We start from the raw sequence: 17,500 nt of genomic DNA, 5'->3' as shown, positions 1-17,500 counted from the left end.
AGAACTTTTAAGGCCTTACCTTAGGGCGCCTGGGTGGCTCAGTTGGTTAAGCGACTGCCTTCGGCCCAGGTCATGATCCTGGAGTCCCGGGATTGAGTCCCGCATCAGGCTCCCTGCTCGGCAGGGAGTCTGCTTCTCCCTCTGACCCTCTTCCCTCTCGTGCTCTCTATCTCTCATTCTCTCTCAAATAAATAAATAAAATCTTAAAAAAAAAAAAACAAAAACAAGGCCTTACCTTAGCCTGTCCGATCACAAAGCTTTCTTGTGGGGTGTAAATAACTGCAGTTTCCGGTCGGGTGGTCCGAATATAGCACATCCCCTAGAGCATAAAACCAGAGCCACAATTTAAAAAAAATCAAACTAAATTTCCAATAAACCTGTTCTTTTAAAAAAAACTTTTTTCAAAAAAGATTTGTTTTGACAGAGAGACCGTGAGAGAGGGAACACAAGCAGGGGGAGTGGGAGAGGGAGAAGCAGGCTTCCCGTGGAGCAGAGAGCCCGATGCGGGGCTCGATCCCAGGACCCTGGGATCATGACCTGAGCCGAAGGCAGACAGGCAGACACTCAAAGACTGAGCCACCCAGGCGCCCCTAATAAACCTGTTTTAAAAGAGGGAGTGGGGAGGAAGACTAAACAGTTCTTTTTACTAAAAACAAAGTGCACATTTTGGAACAAAGAATAAGCATCTACAACCACTGGCAAACAGGTCAGTGTCACCTGATCAGATTACTACCAAGCCAGGCAAAAGCCTATGTAGGACCTGGGCAGATGCCCTCAGTGACAAACTTTCTCTGCTGTCATATTCAATGGTAGGAAAGCTTTCTTAAATACACAGACCCGTTCTGTCTCCACAGAACACAAATTCAGGCCACAGCACTGACTCATGTTTAATAGAAAGCCCAGAACACAATGTTAAGTAAGCAACTAATTTTTGCCATAACTTGTAATACTTAATTCTTAGAAATACCTTACACGTTGGAATATAGAAAGACTTGCTATTTTACCAATGAGAACATGTAAGTAAATACATTTTCATCAACTTGAACACATAGAGCATAAATGCTCAAGTGTCTATAAAGTATTTCGTAATTTATACACATATTTAAACTACACATTATAAATTGATATATTCATTTAGAAACACTCTGTTCATTTCTTCACATGTTATAAACCAATTCTATTCAGTGCTTTTACTGAGATAAAATTTGCTTAAGTGGAGGACTCCATGAATTCTGACAAAGGCACACACCGATCCCCTGAGTATGAATAACATTTGCACCTGCCAGAAAGTTTCCTCAGGTCTCTCTCACTCTCCCTACCTGAAAAGCAACCTCTAATTTCTATCACCACAGCTTTGCCTTTTTTGAACTTTCAAGAAATGGGATCGTGCAGCACATAGGAGATCATTCTATATATGCACAGACATAAAGCAATTTCCAGGATATAGTAAGCAAAAAATATAGACAAATACATACAGTGTGAGCCCACTTAAAGTGGTTTAAAAAAAAAAAGGTCAAAGAATCATAGGTCTCTAACGTGCCAAAAATACTTAGGAATTTGGGGCGCCTGGGTGGCTCAGTGGGTGAAGCATCTGCCTTCGGCTCAGGTCATGACCCCAGGGTCCTGGGATTGAGCCCCGCATTGGGCTCCCTGCTCCGCGGGAAGCCTGCTTCTCCCTCTCCCGCTCCCCCTGCTTGTGTTCCCTCTCTTGCTGTGTGCCTCTGTCAAAAAATAAAATCTTTAAAAAAAAATACTTAGGAACTTGCATAACCTATCCCAACCATGCCCAGGGCTGTCTATGCAGGACCATGGGTGAGTGCAAAGATGGGTGTTGAGGGGTGTCTGGTGACCAATAGCTGGAGCAGATGAAAAGGTACAGAGTCTGTCCTCTAATCTCCCCTGCAGTTGGGTTCTAGACTGGAATTAGGCTGAGTCCATCTGCTGCCCTTGTGTGAAACATGAGAAGGAACAAGTGGGGCAGAATTCATACTCTTGTCATTCTAAGATGTTCGGAGGGCAGACTAGGACTGAGGACTTTAGGACTGAAGACTTTGAGGTTTGCAGTGGAGACACTGGCCACTCTTCAGCTGTCTGGATGTCACGAGGTGGTGACGGCACAGGGTGTATCTAAGACCAGGATTTGAGCCTGCTGGAGCCCACTCCTGTGGCATTGCTGACAGCCCCCTTCTTGGAGCCTCCAGAGCACACTCTTCTCTCATGCTGAGCCCTGCCCCGTATGGGCCTTCAGATGTTGTTTGGCATCCTTTTGCACTTGTACAACATGATTGTGTTCACGTTTTATGTGTGTAATCACCTTTTTTGGGCAATTGTTCTGTTTTTTAAAGGAATCCTACAACATTATCTTCCATAATGAATACCTATTATCTTTACACTGAGAAAAAAACTGGGAAAAACCCAACCATCAGTATCAAAGTAGCAGCAGAGCCCAGAAGCATTTTCTGTCTGAACCAATGTCCCCTTAAAAATACCTTGGTATTGGCTGCCAGGAAAATAGCATGCTCCGTTGAGACGGCATCACTTGGATAGAAAATAGTGCAGTTGGGAACTGATCGGAACATGGCCAGATCTTCCAGGGCCATCTGGGAGGGACCATCTTCACCTGAGAAAGCAAAGCCACAGCCCAACAAAAACATGATCAAGGGCCAACTGGGAACCTGCCCTCTGCTGGATAAGGAACAGCTTATTACCATGGGGGGGGCCCCCACACCTATAGCAGAACCCTACAAAACCGTTCTTTTGTCAACATGATGCCTTATAATTATAATGAGCTGTCACATCTCTATTTCCCTTGAGACATCACAGTGACACTGTGGGTTAGGATCCTAATTGACCTTCCAGATCAAAATACCAGTGGTCTCATCTGGTCCTGACCCTTGCCAATGTCTGGCATTCAGTCATTGGCACCACTATCCAAGGTGACTCGATGCTCTTTTCCCTGAGCTCTGGTAGCCAAGTTGGCCCCATCAAGTCTCTGTGCCCCTGTCGTCTTCTCCTGAGGCGGATTCTGTCCTTCCTTCTCCTCTCCTCTTCTATGTTGTCCGTCAAGAGACTGGGGTATCAAATTGAAGCGGTCTTACTCACTTCTTGAGACCTTCAAAGTAGCTGAGCATATGTTTGGGGTACTTTTGGGGGTGCTGTTTTAAGTAAAGGGGGTCTTAGGGTATGCTTGAAAAGAGAGCTTCTGGCCAGAAATGCTGAGCAAAGAGAAAGCCCAATGTACACCACAGCAGCCTAGCCCTTCCGGCTAGGAAAGGGATGGTCACTGTGCAGAGTGCCTTGCCTGGGACAACTATCTAACCTTAGGGACCCTAGCTCTTCTGGTGGGACCTAGAGCCACTTCATCACTTAGCTGACTGATTTTAACACTTACACTATACCTGACCCCGGGCAAAGACCCTGGACTCTGGGCCAGGCTGTCTGCCTGGCTCAGTCCTGAAATGCTGTTGGCCTTTCTCTCTTCCCACTCTGCACCTACCATCTGGCCCATTCAAAGACTTCTCCCAGTAAGTCCCAGAGAGGACTCCCAAAGTCCACTTCCCAGGCCCCCTCCCCTCGAGCATTCTAGCAGTGTACACAAGCTGTCACATCTACCTAGAGGACCTACTCCACCACAGGCACATCTTGTCATTTCTGTCATTCATGAACACAACCCCCTGATGTCTCTCAAGCAAGAAATTACTGGAGACCTTTTTTAACTTTTTGTGTAATTTTGGACTCCTCCACTGGTCAGAAATGTTGACCTCTTTCTTCAGACTCTCACAGATTCACCCTTACTTTCTATCTACTGCTAATGCACACCGTAACTCAATCCTTTCTCTGACTTCCCTGTTTCCCGTTGTTTCCGTCTAGCCTTTAATGCCCCAGAGCTCTATCTGCCTCAGCCTCACTCCTCGGCATCCCACTCTTCAAGGCTTCTGGTTCCATGTGACCAGGAAGCTCAGCGTAGGCAGAGAGCCCTGGCGATCTGTGCTCACTTCCCTGGACCCATGCTGCTTGTCCCCACTTAGACAAAGGGCACCACACTAAGAGCAGAAAGGAAGTCTGTGATGCTGAGGTGGCCTGATTCATACCCAGTATGCAGCTCGACACATAATGGGCAATCAGGACAGATCATTGTTTTTCAATAACTGAAAGAGTGGGCACTTTACAGTAACACCAAGAAATCCTCTCAAAAGTAACCCACAGCCTGGAACTTTTACAACACAACATGGCATGAAAAAAGAGGTTAGAAATGATCAAACATTATGGAACCCCCAAGTACATTGGTGGGTCAATCGCTCACATGCTAATCTTTCTCTGTAAAGGAAGAAGGCTATCAATATGAAGCACTGAGAACTCATACCAACAGATACCCCACAGTGGGACCCAATAAGGTTGATGTTGATTTGAGAGACGGCTCCCATCCGGATTTGATCAAATGCTCGGGTCAAGAAGGCAGCGAAGGTGCTAGCAAAAGCAATGGTCCGACCACGGGTGGCGCATCCCAGTGCCACGCTCACCTGCAATACAAAGATGAATCAGAACACCCTTGGAATGGCTGCCAGAGAAGCACCATGAATGAATGCACAGGCTGGCGGAGGCAGGGACATAGCCAACTGGCTGTGGACACCCATCTAAAGGGGGGGTCCCTGCTTGGCTCTAGTCAACTGGTAGGAGGGAATGCTGTCTCCATGCTGACAGATCTTCCTAACACCTAAATAACACCTAAAGCTGCTGGCAAGCTTGGGATACTTCAGGTCTGGAGCCCTGGGGTCATGGCTGTGACTCTTGGCCTGCTGCCCTTAGTGTACCTGGAGATGGTTCTGGACAGTCTACTATGCCCCTCCTAGCAGTCCCAGAAACCACCCCACACACTGCCTGGCTACTCTTTACTTGTTTCCTCAGAGACATTTTTTTCTCTAGTTCCTTTGCTTTTATAAATGGAAAGAAAACTGTAATTTGGGGCTGGCCTCCTGTGCCCAGTAGGCAACTGTTAGTCAGTGTGAAGACCCAAGAGGGATGCCCACAGCACACGCACCATGTTTTGCTCAGCAATAAAACATTCGATGAACTGCTCAGGGTGCTCTCTCTTGAATATGTCTGAGAAGGTGGAGTTCTTGGTGTCACCATCCAGCACAATGACTCTATCATTTGCATGGCCGAGCTTAGCCAGAGCCAAACCACATGCTTTCCGAGTAGCTATCTGGAAAAGTCAAACAGTGGAGTTTCTTAGAGCAGATTTAGAAGGAAGGTGAAATTTTGTGGATTACAAATTGTCTTCTATCTTAGCAAAGACATTCATGATTCACCAATAATCTCCTTTAGGATCTTAAAAATGGGTTGCTAGCCAATCTTAAATCCATACTTGACTCACTGGCTATTGATTCTCAAAAATAAATTTATTCTTCTGCCCCATTCCTATAGTTCATCAAAAAATTTAAATGTCACAAAATGCAAATGCTTGTGACTTTTTTAAACTATAAAACTGAGGGGCCCCTGGGAGGCTCAGTCGTTAAGCGTCTGCCTTCGGCTCAGGTCATGATCCCGGGGGTCCTGGGATCGAGCCCAGCATCGGACTCCCTCCTCACTGGGAAGCCTGCTTCTCCCTCTCCCAGTCCCCCTGCTTGTGTTCCCTCTCTTGCTGTGTCTCTCTCTGTCAAATAAATAAATAAATCTTTGAAAAAAAACTATAAAACTGATAAAGGCTAACTGCAAAAAAAATAGAATGTAAAACTTTAGAATCATGATACCAGTAATAAAAAATGCCATTAGGATATCATTTGAGATTGGACTCAATTTATGAATTTAGGGGAGAACTGACATCTTCACAATATTGAGTTTTTCTATTAGAAATCAAGGTTTGGCATTTCCTCAAAATGTTAAACAGAGAATTACACCACATGACCCAACAGTTCTACTCCTAGGTATATACCCAAGAGAAAAATATATCTCAACAAAAACTTGTGCACAAATGTTCAAAGCAGCAATATTCACAATAGCCAAAAGGTAGAAACAACCCAAATGTCCATCAAGGATTGAATAGGTAAACAAAATGTATGGCATATTCATAAAATGCAATGCTATAATGCCACAACAGGGATGGACCTCAGTGACTGTGCTAAGGCAAAGAAACCAGGCAAAAATTTCACATATTATATGACCCCATTTATATGAAATGTCCAAAATAAGCAACTTTTACATAAACAGAAAGTAGATGAGTAGTCACTAGGGGCTGGATGGAATGGAGAGCAACCGCTAATGGGTGTGGGGTTTCTTTTCCTTTTCTTAAAGATTTATTTGAGAGAGCATGAGTTGAGGGGGAGGGGCAGAGGGAGAGGGAGTAGCAGGCTCCCCGCTGAGCAGGGAGCCCAGAGTGGGGCTCAATCCCAGGACCCTAGGATCATGACCTGAGCCCAAGGCAGATGCTTAACCTACTAAGCCACCCAGACACCCTGGGGGTAGGGTTTCTTCCGGGGGTGATGGAAATGCTCTAAGATTGAGTGTGGTGATAGTTGCAGGATTCAGTTAATATGCTTAAACCATTGAATTGTACACTTCAAATGGATGACTGTATATACAGGGAATCATTCTCTCAATAAAGCCATTATTAAAAAAAGGTCTGCTTCTTTGTCTTTATCTAAACACTTAAAATGTATTTTTTGCGGGGGCAGGAAGGGCAGAGGGAAAGAGAGAGAATCTCAAGGAGGCTCCATGCCCAGCTCAGAGCCTGATGTGGGGCTTGATCTCACAACCCTGAGATCATGGCCTGAGCTGAAACCAAGAGTCAGATGCTTAACCAACTGAGTCACCCAGCTGCCCCTATTTTTTTAAATAAACAATTCACGTAGACAGTACAAAATTCAAGGTGTGAAAGGCTATGGAGCAAAGAGGCCATCTTCTCCCTGATCTCTTGTCCCCCAGCCACCCAGTCCCCTGTCCAAAGGTAGGCAGAAATGATGAGTCTATGTAGCATCTTTTCGGGAATAGTCTATGAACAAATATTTGTTGAGCACCCAGGTGACCCTATGATGCCCCCTTTTAAGATTTTCTACACAAAGGAGAATTATACTCTATGCTGCTTTACAACTTTAAAAGATTTTAATAATAGGGCGCCTAGGTGGCTCAGTTGTGTGTCCGCTTATGGCTCATGTCATTATGGGGGGGGTGGTTCCTGCTCAGTGGGGAGTCTGCTTCTCCCTCTCCCTCTGCTCATGTTTTAATAAATATTTTTAAAAATTTTTAATAATTTGGGCAAGTTCTTAGCCTCTAGATGGGTCATTTCCAATTTCCTCAGCATTCAATGCTGCAATCAACATTCATTCTTAGAGATTCATCTGCATACTTCTGTAGAATAAATTCCGGTGAGTTCTACTATTAGTTCCAAGTGTGCAAACAGTTTAAAATGTTGCCAAAGTATCCTTCATTAATATGTGCTTTTTCCCCCGATTAACACCTTTCTCTGCTCTTTGTTTTCTAATTTCTTGAGTAGTCAAAATTCATTTATTTTAACCCATATTACCAGAACAAGAAAAAAACATAAGCAACACTACAAATGTCTCCAAATAAAGAAAACAAAGAAGGATTAGAAAATATTTCCTTCCTCTTGGGCTCATCACCAGCTTGTTTTCTTAGGTCCTGAAGACACTGCCTATTTTGGGCCTGCTGTAATATACCAAAAGGCAAGATATAAACATGGTAAAAGGCTTTATATTCAGGATTTCATGCCTAAATTTGTTTCCTTTTTGAAGAATTGGTCTTTGATGAATTGACCTACTTCTTTCTGTAATCTAGGGAGTAAGTTCGAAGCCAGGTCCCCACCCTTAGAGTAGACACAAAATAGTGGCAGTTTCATGCACATGAGTCAGCCAGACCACAAACTGAATTTTGCAAGCAAAAGCTGTGCAGTACTAGGTGTTAACAAATATCAGCTGACTGCTAAGAAAATTCAGTTTGGTGAGGGGTGCCTGGGTGGCTCAGTCAGTTAAGCGTCTGCCTTCGGCTCAAGTCATGATCCCGGGGTCCTGGGATGGAGTCTGGTGTCGGAATCCCTGCATCGGGGTCCTTGCTCTGCTTGGTGGGGAGTCTGCTTCTCCCTCTGCCCCCTTCCCTCCCGCTCACTCTCAAAAATAAATTAGTAAAAAAAATAATAATAAAAAAAATAAATTAGTAAAATCTTAAAAAAAATAGTAAAAGAGACACTAAAACCACCTCTATTGCTTGTAACCTTTAGTTACGTATCATGCAATCTAATAACTGGTTCATCCATGGAGATCAGAATACATGAAGAGTCCTGTGTGTATTAAAGAAAAGCAGAGAACACTTTGCCTACCTGCTCACCGACTTTGTAAGCAGGTGGAGAGCTCATTTCTATATCCACGATACTGATTTCAGGCGAGTCTTCAATAGGGGGTTTTGGTTCAAGATTCTTGTTAGTCTGTATCTGGCTCTCAATTAGTTTGATAATTGCATCAGCTCTTTCCTTTGGCATTGGCTTTCCATGCCAATTTTCTGCATCTTCAACACCTGCGGCCAAATGAAAGACATTCGTTCCTTAAGTATGTAATTGAGTGTCTGTTAGGTCATCTCAAAGACACCCTGATGGAAAAGATGTCAGCCAAGGACTCAGGAGTAAAAACCTGGCACAGGGAGCTGAGCCTGAGTTGGTACTGCAGCCCCACAGGACAGCCTAAAAAGTCCCAGAGGCTCTTGAGTAGGGCCACTGCCCCATATACTGGTGAATGGAGAAGAGAGTGTGGGGGATGAGGCTGGAGAGACAGGCAGGGTGGACCATGGAAAATCCTGTGGGTATAAAGAGTTGAGTTTTGTCAGAAGCAAGACAGGAAACCATTGAGGAATTTGGAGCGGGGAGGTGACTGATCAGATCTTAAATATAGAAAGATCACCACAGTGGCTGTGTGGAGACTGGCCTGGGAAGACTATAATTAAGGAAAGACGACACGGGTCTGAGCACAGGAGATGGAGAGCAGTGAGCAGGTCGGAGATATACTTACTCTAGGAGCAGAATCCATCAGAACTGATGACAGACTAGATTTGCATGTAGGGGGCACATAAGGGAGAGGTGAAGGGAAAGATAATACCCAGAATTCTCCCAGGAGCAAATCTGGTCAAGTGGTCATTTACTGAACTGGGGATACCATAGTTAAGACTGTATATCTTAAGCAGGCGCCTGGGTGGCTCAGTCATTAAGCGTCTGCTTTTGGCTCAGGTCATGATCCCAGGGTCCTGGGATTGAGCCCCACATCAAGCTCCCCACTCTGCGGGAAGCCTGCTTCTCCCCCTCCCATTCTCCCTGCTTGTGTTCCCTCTCTCGCTGTGTCTGTCAAATAAATAAAATCTTAAAAAAAAGGACTATTTTAGGGAGGAGTCACAGAAATTTTATTCTAAAGCACTAATATTAAAACACACCAGCAATCACACCCTTTGCAACTCTTTATACTTGAATAATTTCAGGTGTCAGCTTTGAAATCTGCAAGACGACTTTCAAAATGCCCTTCCTTCCCTGACCCTCAGTTCCATAGGCACCTTTCCCAGAGGTGCTGCTTCACTAGTTCCCTATGTGTCCCCCAAGACAGTGTAGGCACAGGCAAGGGTGCATGCATGTATGCATGCCCTTACTTGCATATCTGTTCATGCACACAGTAGCACTCTTTCTCACTCTGCACTCCTGTGCAGATCACTCTCTGCCAGTTCTCTAACTGATGGACTAACCTCCTAGCCACTCCCTCCTGCACAAAGAAAACCATTGCTCACTTGCTGGGGGTCTGGGCTTCTCCTCCAATGCTAATCAGACCTGCTATCTATGATGGCCAAGCGAGAGCCTCCAGCACATATTACAGGCATAATCACTGAGCACTAAGCCAGTTTCTCTGCCTTGCCATCCTGAGCCTCCTTCTGCCACATCGCTATGCAGACAGATGTTTTTAATAACCCTAAGCAAAAACAAAACATTTGCTTACTTGGAATGCCCCGGCCCTTGAAGGTCTTGGCAACTACAGCACTGGGCTTGTTCTTCACTTGACTTGCCTGCCAGAACACCTGGCACAGTGCCTCCACATCACGGCCATCCACCACGTAAGTATTCCACCTGTCAACCCAGGAGAATGCCGGGTTACAAGGTGAAGGGGGGATTGGACAGAAAGAAGGTGACATAAAACAGGACAATAGTTACCCAAAGGCTTCACAGCGCTTCTGATAGACATCTATGCAGTGCTCAAGGGGCAAGGCACCACTGTGGCCCAGGCGGTTCACGTCGAAGATGGCCACAAGATTGTCCAGATTGTAGTGGGAAGCAAAAGCCAATGCCTCCCAGACGGAGCCTTCAGAGGTCTCGCCATCTCCCATGAGGCAGAACACGCGGTAGCTGGGGCAAGCCAAGAAATGTTAAGACTGGGCTTAGGGATCTTCTGGGTCACTCAAACAAATATATTTCATGGAGAGAAACAAAGGAACAGACTGAAACAGCTGCTTCACATCATTAAGTTCCTAACACCATTTCCATTGTCAATTCTGTCCAAACTTGACAGCTAAGGAAACACAGCTTTAAAAACTTGGGCCTCACAAGATGGACTTCACCTTTGGCTAGTTTTCTCATTCCAGCGTTCTTCTGCCATTTCTCTGGGATCCATAAGCGAGGGGATGGGGAGAAAGTAGCCCCCTTAAACACCCAAATGACATCTTAAATATACAGGTTTTCTCAATAAGCTTCGTTTTAAGCATGGTCATCTTCTATTTCTCATCTTACAAATTTATTTACAATAATCATAACAATCAGAACATTCTACCTCAGGAGCGTATGTTCTGGTGCAAATGGTAAACTTCTCCGCAACAAAAGCACAAAAATGTTAATACCAAGAAAACACAACCCATACCCCACAAAAATGCTGCAAAATTTTTAAAAAATTTATTAACCACAGGATAGGGACTAAGAGAACAATAATGAGAGATCAAAGCACCACTGTAGAAAAAGAACCCTTTGATTAACATATAGGGGTCCCTAATGCAAATGCACCAGCTATTCACACTATAATGAAGCTCACTGAGATGCAAAATAGAAAGCTGTCACTCTTAGAAAATAATAGAAATAAACCACTTTCTACACTGCAGAACCTAACCAGAGAAGCTAGAACAGTTTCCAGAAACACGATTTCTTTACTGCTTGAACACTTGGTAGTCTGAACTTTCAAAACAATTACCGTCTTCCCAAACTAATAAACCATAAATAAAGCCAAAGTGCCCGAGGGATGGGGTGGAAACAAGCAGTTACTTGGTGTGCCTTACCTTGCTTTGTCAAAGTACTTGCCAGTATATGCCATCCCGCAAGCGGCCCCAAGTCCTTGCCCAAGCCATCCAGTTGCCACATCAACAAATGACAGTCTCTGTAAGAGAAAGGACCAAATGAACCTAGATGCACAGGCTGCTCTTTTGAATGGCCCCTCCCATCCTTTAGGGTATCTACCTCTTTACCACACCTACATGCACCCCAAGTCTCAGATCAACATCACCAAGACAAGGGGAGCCATAGTAATCAATCCAAGGTTCAACTGAACCCGTGGGACCATACAAAAGGACAGTCTCTCCACACAGCAGCCTAAACAGAGCCCAGGAGCAAAGCAGGAAATGTAAGCATGAGCCTTGCCATTTTCATAAGGTCTTTTATCTAGTCATGTACAAACCAGATGTTCAATCTTTTTGGAGAATGTGGGTTCTTAAACAGAAACCCAAAACACTGAAGATTACAATTTCCCTTGTTTGTAACTCAGGTCAAATGAGATTTCAGAAGTGGTCATCTAGAAGTGCCAGAAATGAATCACTACACCACTACTCTTCCTCTCCCCTCCTCCTGTGTCTATGCGCAAGCATTCTTTGTTCCATGGAGAAAATACCCTCTGGGTGCCACAAGGCAGTGCCAAAGGTCCCAGGCTTCCAAAGACACAGTGAGCTTTATCAATGCTTCCACTGCCACCACCTTGAACTAGCCACGTCTTCTGTCACTGCAGCGACCTCCAAACTTCCCCCCGTAGCTATTCTCAATACAGCCATCAGGGGGAGCCTGTTAAAACCTGTCCACTCGCCACCCTGCAGAGAGACCCGTCGAAGGTCTCTCCATCTCCTGCCAAGTAGACCCCAAGTTCTTGCACCAGCCTATCCACTCCAGCCCCCATCTGACATGCTGGTTATCTAGGTTTCTTGTCTGACCCTTCCCACCAATGTCAGCTCCATTCAAGCGAAGATTTAGGTGTTGTTGCTACCACAGATGGGCCAATGATACTTGTTAGTCTCATCCTTCTCCCGTCTTGCTCCACTCTACCCCTCTGCTCCTCCCAGGGCTCTTAACCTTCTCAAGCTTTTCTTCACATGCTTTGTACCCCCAGAGGCTCCCTCTGTTTTGTATCTCTAGCCCGGCAGAACCATACCACTGAAGCTCTTTCTTCCACCCCATGGTTCCTAGCCTTACTCCCATAATAAGGTCTGGCCCCCAGTTGCCTTGTGTGCCCTTAGACTGAGCCTGGGCTCTGCACTCAGACCAACTCTGCTTCCTCCTGGCTTTAAAGTGGGTGGGGGTGTGTGTGTAAGTGAGCCCACTTCTTCAAGGCTTCTTCATTTTATGGGTATGACGAAGAGTCCCCCTCAGGCAGCAGAAGGCTGTAGAACTGATTGAGAAGACTGGCAGGCACGAGCATGATGCCTGGCACCATGGAAGTACTCCCACATGGGTTCCCTTTTCTTCCCTAAGGACCCTTATGCTGGGTGTAGGGGGATACACTCACAATTTGGGGGGGGCAAGAGCTAGAATAAAAACGCATACTAGGTGCTATGTCCACTCAGAAAAGACTTCTCCCTCAGGTTGATATTTCTCACCTTTGTTCTGGCACAAAGAACAAGTTTACAAAAAAGCCTTCTGGTTTCTTCTCTGGCCTGCTTGACTGGAGAAAACAAGAGCTGATAAATCAAAAACAAAAGCCTAGTGGGGAGAATTGGGGGATCACAAGACCCTCCTCACAAGCCTTCACAGTACTTCACAGTCAGCAACACCAATACTGCCAGGCCTTAATGGTGAGCCTCCTAAAGCAGTTGTTTGTGTTGGATGTTCACGCCCCAGAAGCACCAGTCGTGAAGACCTTGGCTCCTTCGCTGTAGCAAGTCCACTTATTCCATTCTCAGCGAATGCCATGATGGACTATGCTATGTGTTTTCTCCTTCCTTCCAATTTTATCTGCTTCTTAAATCTGATGAATATATAAGTTCTGGCAGCTAAACAGTGCCCAGCCTGCTACTGCACACCAGAAAGCCTCTTTATCGCTCTCAGGACAATAACCATGAATATGATAGCACCAGTTACGGGATAGTCTAGCCATCTTACCATTTTTTAAACCAGAGATCTGAATGCTCATACTGTGTTTCTACATCTACATTTGTTCAATTTTTATTGTGAAATAAGGTCAAGCTTACAGAAAAGTTTTGAGAATAGTACAATGAAGTCCCATATATTCTTCACCTAGATTCACTGCTAATAGACCATTTTTGCTTCATCTTGCTCTTTCTATACACACACTCATAAATTTTGATTTTTTGATAAACCTCATTTGAGATTACTTTTCAGACACCAAGACATGGTCAAAATTATGACCCCAGATACTTCAGCCACACCCATATTCTGACTTTATTTTTTTTTTTAAGTAGGCTCCATGCCCAGTGTGGAACCCAACATGGGGCTTGAACTCACGACCATGAGATCAAGACCTGAGCTGAGATCAAGAGTCAAACAGTGAACTGACGGAGCCACCTAGGCACCCTCTGTCTTTATTCTTTAAACTAATTCCCACTGCCCAGATCTGGGGTTTGTTTGTACATGGTGCTCTACTAATTCAATTTTAAATGTTTTGCTTAGGACACAGCAAACTTTCAGATAACATCAAAAGAACTGCACATTCTTCTAGATTGACCTTGCTTTTAACATCACTCCTCTTTCCTGTTCCCCAAAGTCATGAAGTACCTGGTACTATACTTAGTATAATGAGAAAGACCCTCATTGTGTCAGATCAGATCTACAGAGATGTGAAAAATCAAGGTTATTGACAGGTGGACTATCTCTCCAAATTAAGCTTAATTTTCCTTGAGCTCAGGCAAGTCAGATCCGCTGCTGCCCACCTCTACCCAGGTGGCAGAGTATTGGAGCATGACCCTATCAAGGGGGACTTTAGTGCTAGGTGGGATAAGGCAGGGCACCAACAAAGGAAAGGAAGGGTGGCAAGTTGCCATAAGTCATCCTTCCCACCACTGTAGTCCTTGCTAGAACACTTTATTATTTTTTTTAACAAAGATTTTATACAAGAGGTGGGGGGGGGGCTTTGGGTGGTGATCAGGTCACAAGGGCAGAACCCTCACAAATGGGATTAGTACCCTTATAAAAGAGACCCTAGAGACTACTTCCCCTTCTGCTATGTGAGGATATAATAAAAAATCTGCAACCAGGAAGAAGACTCTCACCAGCATGTGACCATGTGACCCTGACCTTGGACTTCCAGTCTGCAGAACTATTAGAAATAAATTTCTATTGTTCATAAACCACCCAATCTGCAGCTATTTTGTTATAGCAGGCTAAACAGACTAAGACGTGAAACAAGTAAGAACCAAAAAGATAAACAGAACCCACTTCAGGCCTTGTTACCACACAGTGGCTTTTAAAACCATTTTAAAAAGCAAGCATCTGAGCAGGCCCTGGGCTCCTGTGCGGGCTTACCTTGGAAAGAATGAAACGGTCATTGTCTGTGTTCTCCGGATCCTCCTGTTTATATCTCATGGTGTGGAAAAACAGCACGGACATGATCTCAGCAGCACTGCTGCAGGATGTAGGGTGGCTTAAAGACAGACATAGCACAGGTCACTTCTCACAGGTAAGTTACGCACCAGGGACACGGTGCACTTGGAGCCTTTTAGTATATAGGCTCCTCAGACTGGAAGCAGCAGTCATTTCTCCCAGGCATGGAAGAATCCAGCCAAGGAAAAGGGATGCAGGGCCCCTGCCTCCCAAGTTCAGGGCTTTTAAGGATGCTGTAAAGCCCAGTAACCTCAGAACTTCTCTCCCTGGGGAGAGCAAGACCTCCAAGACCACCCCCCCCCCCACCCATTAACAGAGCACCTGTATACTTGGGGCAAGTTCACCTAGTGACTCTGTAAATACTTGAGTACTCTTTGTTTGAAGTTATCTGTGGTATCATTAAACATAAACACCATAAAGCAGAAATAAACCCGTATGCATATGAGAAACTAGTATCCGACAAGGGAGCCAAGAATACTCAATGAAGAAAGAACAGTTTCTTCAATAAATGGTGCTGCGAAAATTGGATATTCACACGTGAAAACATGAAACTAAAAATCCCACCTTACGTTGCTCAAAGAAATTAACTTGAAATAAATTAAGACTTAAACCGTAAGACCAGAAACCATCAGACGCCTAGAAACAAGAAAAAAACCTCCTTGACATGGGTCCTCATACTCTTTTTGGATAGGACAACTAAACCACAAGCAACAAAATAAAAAAAAAAACAAGTGGGACTACATCAAACTACAAAACTTTTTTTTTTTTTAAAGATTTTATTTCTGGGGCACCTGGGTGGCTCAGTTGTTAAGCGTCTGCCTTTGGCTCAGTTCACGATCCCAGGGTCCTGGGATTGAGCCCCGTATAGGGCTCCCTGCTCCGCGGGAAGCCTGCTTCTCCCTCTCCCACTCTCCCTGCTTGTGTTCCCTCTCTGGCTGTGTCTCTGTCAAATAAGTAAGATCTTTAAAAAACAAAGATTTTATTTCTTTATTGTCAGAGAAAGGGGGAGAGAGAGCACAAGCAGGAGGATTGGCAGGCAGAAGGAAAGGGAGCAGACTCAGGAGGGAAGAGGGGACAAGACAGGAACAAAACCAACTTCCCAGAGCCCCTGCCTCAACTTTCAGAAAAGATTTTAAGGTCCAGCTCATGTATGTGAACAATCTCTTCTTTCAAAGTTCACAATTAGAAAATGGAGACTTAGGGCACCTGGGTGGCTCAGATGGTTACGCGTCTGCCTTCGGCTCAGGTCATGATCCCAGGGTCCTGGGATCGGGTCCCACATCGGGCTCCCTGCTCCTTGGGAGCCTACTTCTCCCTCTGCTTCTCTCTCTCTCCGTCTCTCATGAATAAATAAATAAAATATTAAAAAAAAAAAGAAAATGGAGACTTAAACCTCTTGCCTTGCAGGTATTCCCTAGGTGGATAATGAGGTTTTAAAAACTATGATACCTTAAAAATGTAAAAAAAATTGCTAGATATACCTTGAAAAAACACAAACCATTATTAATTTTGAAGGTGAAAGGAGCAAAACAGAAGTGTAAAAAAAAATCCAAAATATGCAGGTGTTAAACTCATCTAGACTGTACTTTTAACGTCATAGCTCAGGATGGAAAACAAGATTTTAAAAGAGAGATACCATGCAAAATATTTTACTCCACGAATACAGAAATTAAAAATCAGTAAAAGAAAACTGGAAAACCCACACATTTGTGGACCTTAAGCACCACACTCTTAACCAGTGGGTCAAAGAAAAAAGAGAAATTACAAAATACTTCGAGAAAAATGGAAATAGAAACACAGCATACCAAACTTTATGGAATACAACAAAAGCAGTGCTAAGCCAGAAATTAAGAGTTGTAAATACTTACATTAAAAAATTAAGATCCCAAATCAAAACCCTAACTTTACAACCTAAGAACTAGGAAAAGTAAACCCAAAGCTACCAGACAGAATAAAGGGTAGAACAGAAATAGAGACCAAGAAAACCCATACGAAAAAGAAAATCAAGAAAAACAAAGGTTGGTATAGAAAAAGACAAGCAAAATTAACAAATCTTTCCGCTACACTAAAAACGAAAACATTTATTTAAATGTACTAAAATAGATTTAAAATAACTTTAAAAAAATTTATTTGACAGAAAAAGCGCTCGAAAGCACGCACATGCACAAGTGGGGGAAAGTGGCAGGCAGAGGAAGAGGGAGAAGCAGGCTCCCCGCTGATCAGGGAGCCCGACGTGGGGCTCAATCCCAGGGCCCTGGGATCATGACCTGAGCCAAAGGCAGACACTTAACCGACTGAGCCACCCAGGCGCCCCATGAAATTACTGATTTTATTTCAGAAACGGAAGGACAGTACTACCGCTGTACAGAAATAAAGAAAACTACACAGCACCGTGAAGAACTCTATGCCAATAAACCGGTTAACCTACAAGAAGTTTCTGGACACCTGGGTGGCTCAATGAGTTAAACATCTGCACCTCAGTTCGTGATTTTAGGGTCCCAAGATCGAGCCCCACATCGGCCTCCCAGCTCAGCAAGGAGTCTACTTCTCTGCCACCCCATGCGCTTGTGCTTCTCCGCGTGCCCCCCCGCCTGCCCCGCCCCTCGTGCTTCTCCATCTGCTCCTCCGTGCCTCGTGCACTCGTGCTTCTCCGTCCGCCCC

General features: G+C 44.6%; 1 protein-coding gene across 1 annotated transcript in view; it reads right to left on the bottom strand.

Moving 5' to 3' along the window:
- Nucleotides 1-14,876, bottom strand: part of TKTL1 (transketolase like 1) — a 19,693-nt gene extending 4,817 nt beyond the window's left edge. The window contains exons 1-9 of the mRNA XM_073887930.1: nucleotides 14,762-14,876; nucleotides 11,299-11,396; nucleotides 10,190-10,381; nucleotides 9,978-10,105; nucleotides 8,330-8,523; nucleotides 5,039-5,203; nucleotides 4,364-4,520; nucleotides 2,490-2,620; nucleotides 236-319 (exon numbers count right to left, since the gene is read on the bottom strand). Coding sequence (XP_073744031.1) covers nucleotides 236-319; nucleotides 2,490-2,620; nucleotides 4,364-4,520; nucleotides 5,039-5,203; nucleotides 8,330-8,523; nucleotides 9,978-10,105; nucleotides 10,190-10,381; nucleotides 11,299-11,396; nucleotides 14,762-14,845 — 1,233 coding nt within the window. The 5' untranslated portion in view covers nucleotides 14,846-14,876. The remainder of the gene's footprint in view (nucleotides 1-235; nucleotides 320-2,489; nucleotides 2,621-4,363; nucleotides 4,521-5,038; nucleotides 5,204-8,329; nucleotides 8,524-9,977; nucleotides 10,106-10,189; nucleotides 10,382-11,298; nucleotides 11,397-14,761) is intronic.
- Between the last annotated feature and the right edge of the window lie 2,624 nt (nucleotides 14,877-17,500).

Source organism: Callorhinus ursinus, unplaced genomic scaffold (genome assembly GCF_003265705.2).
Source record: "Callorhinus ursinus isolate GAN/ISIS: 27379988/994484 unplaced genomic scaffold, GSC_fseal_2.0 scaffold84, whole genome shotgun sequence".
Lineage (NCBI taxonomy): Eukaryota > Metazoa > Chordata > Mammalia > Carnivora > Otariidae > Callorhinus > Callorhinus ursinus.
The sequence above is the reverse complement of the archived record's forward strand: the minus strand, read 5'-3'. Positions and strand labels throughout refer to the sequence as shown.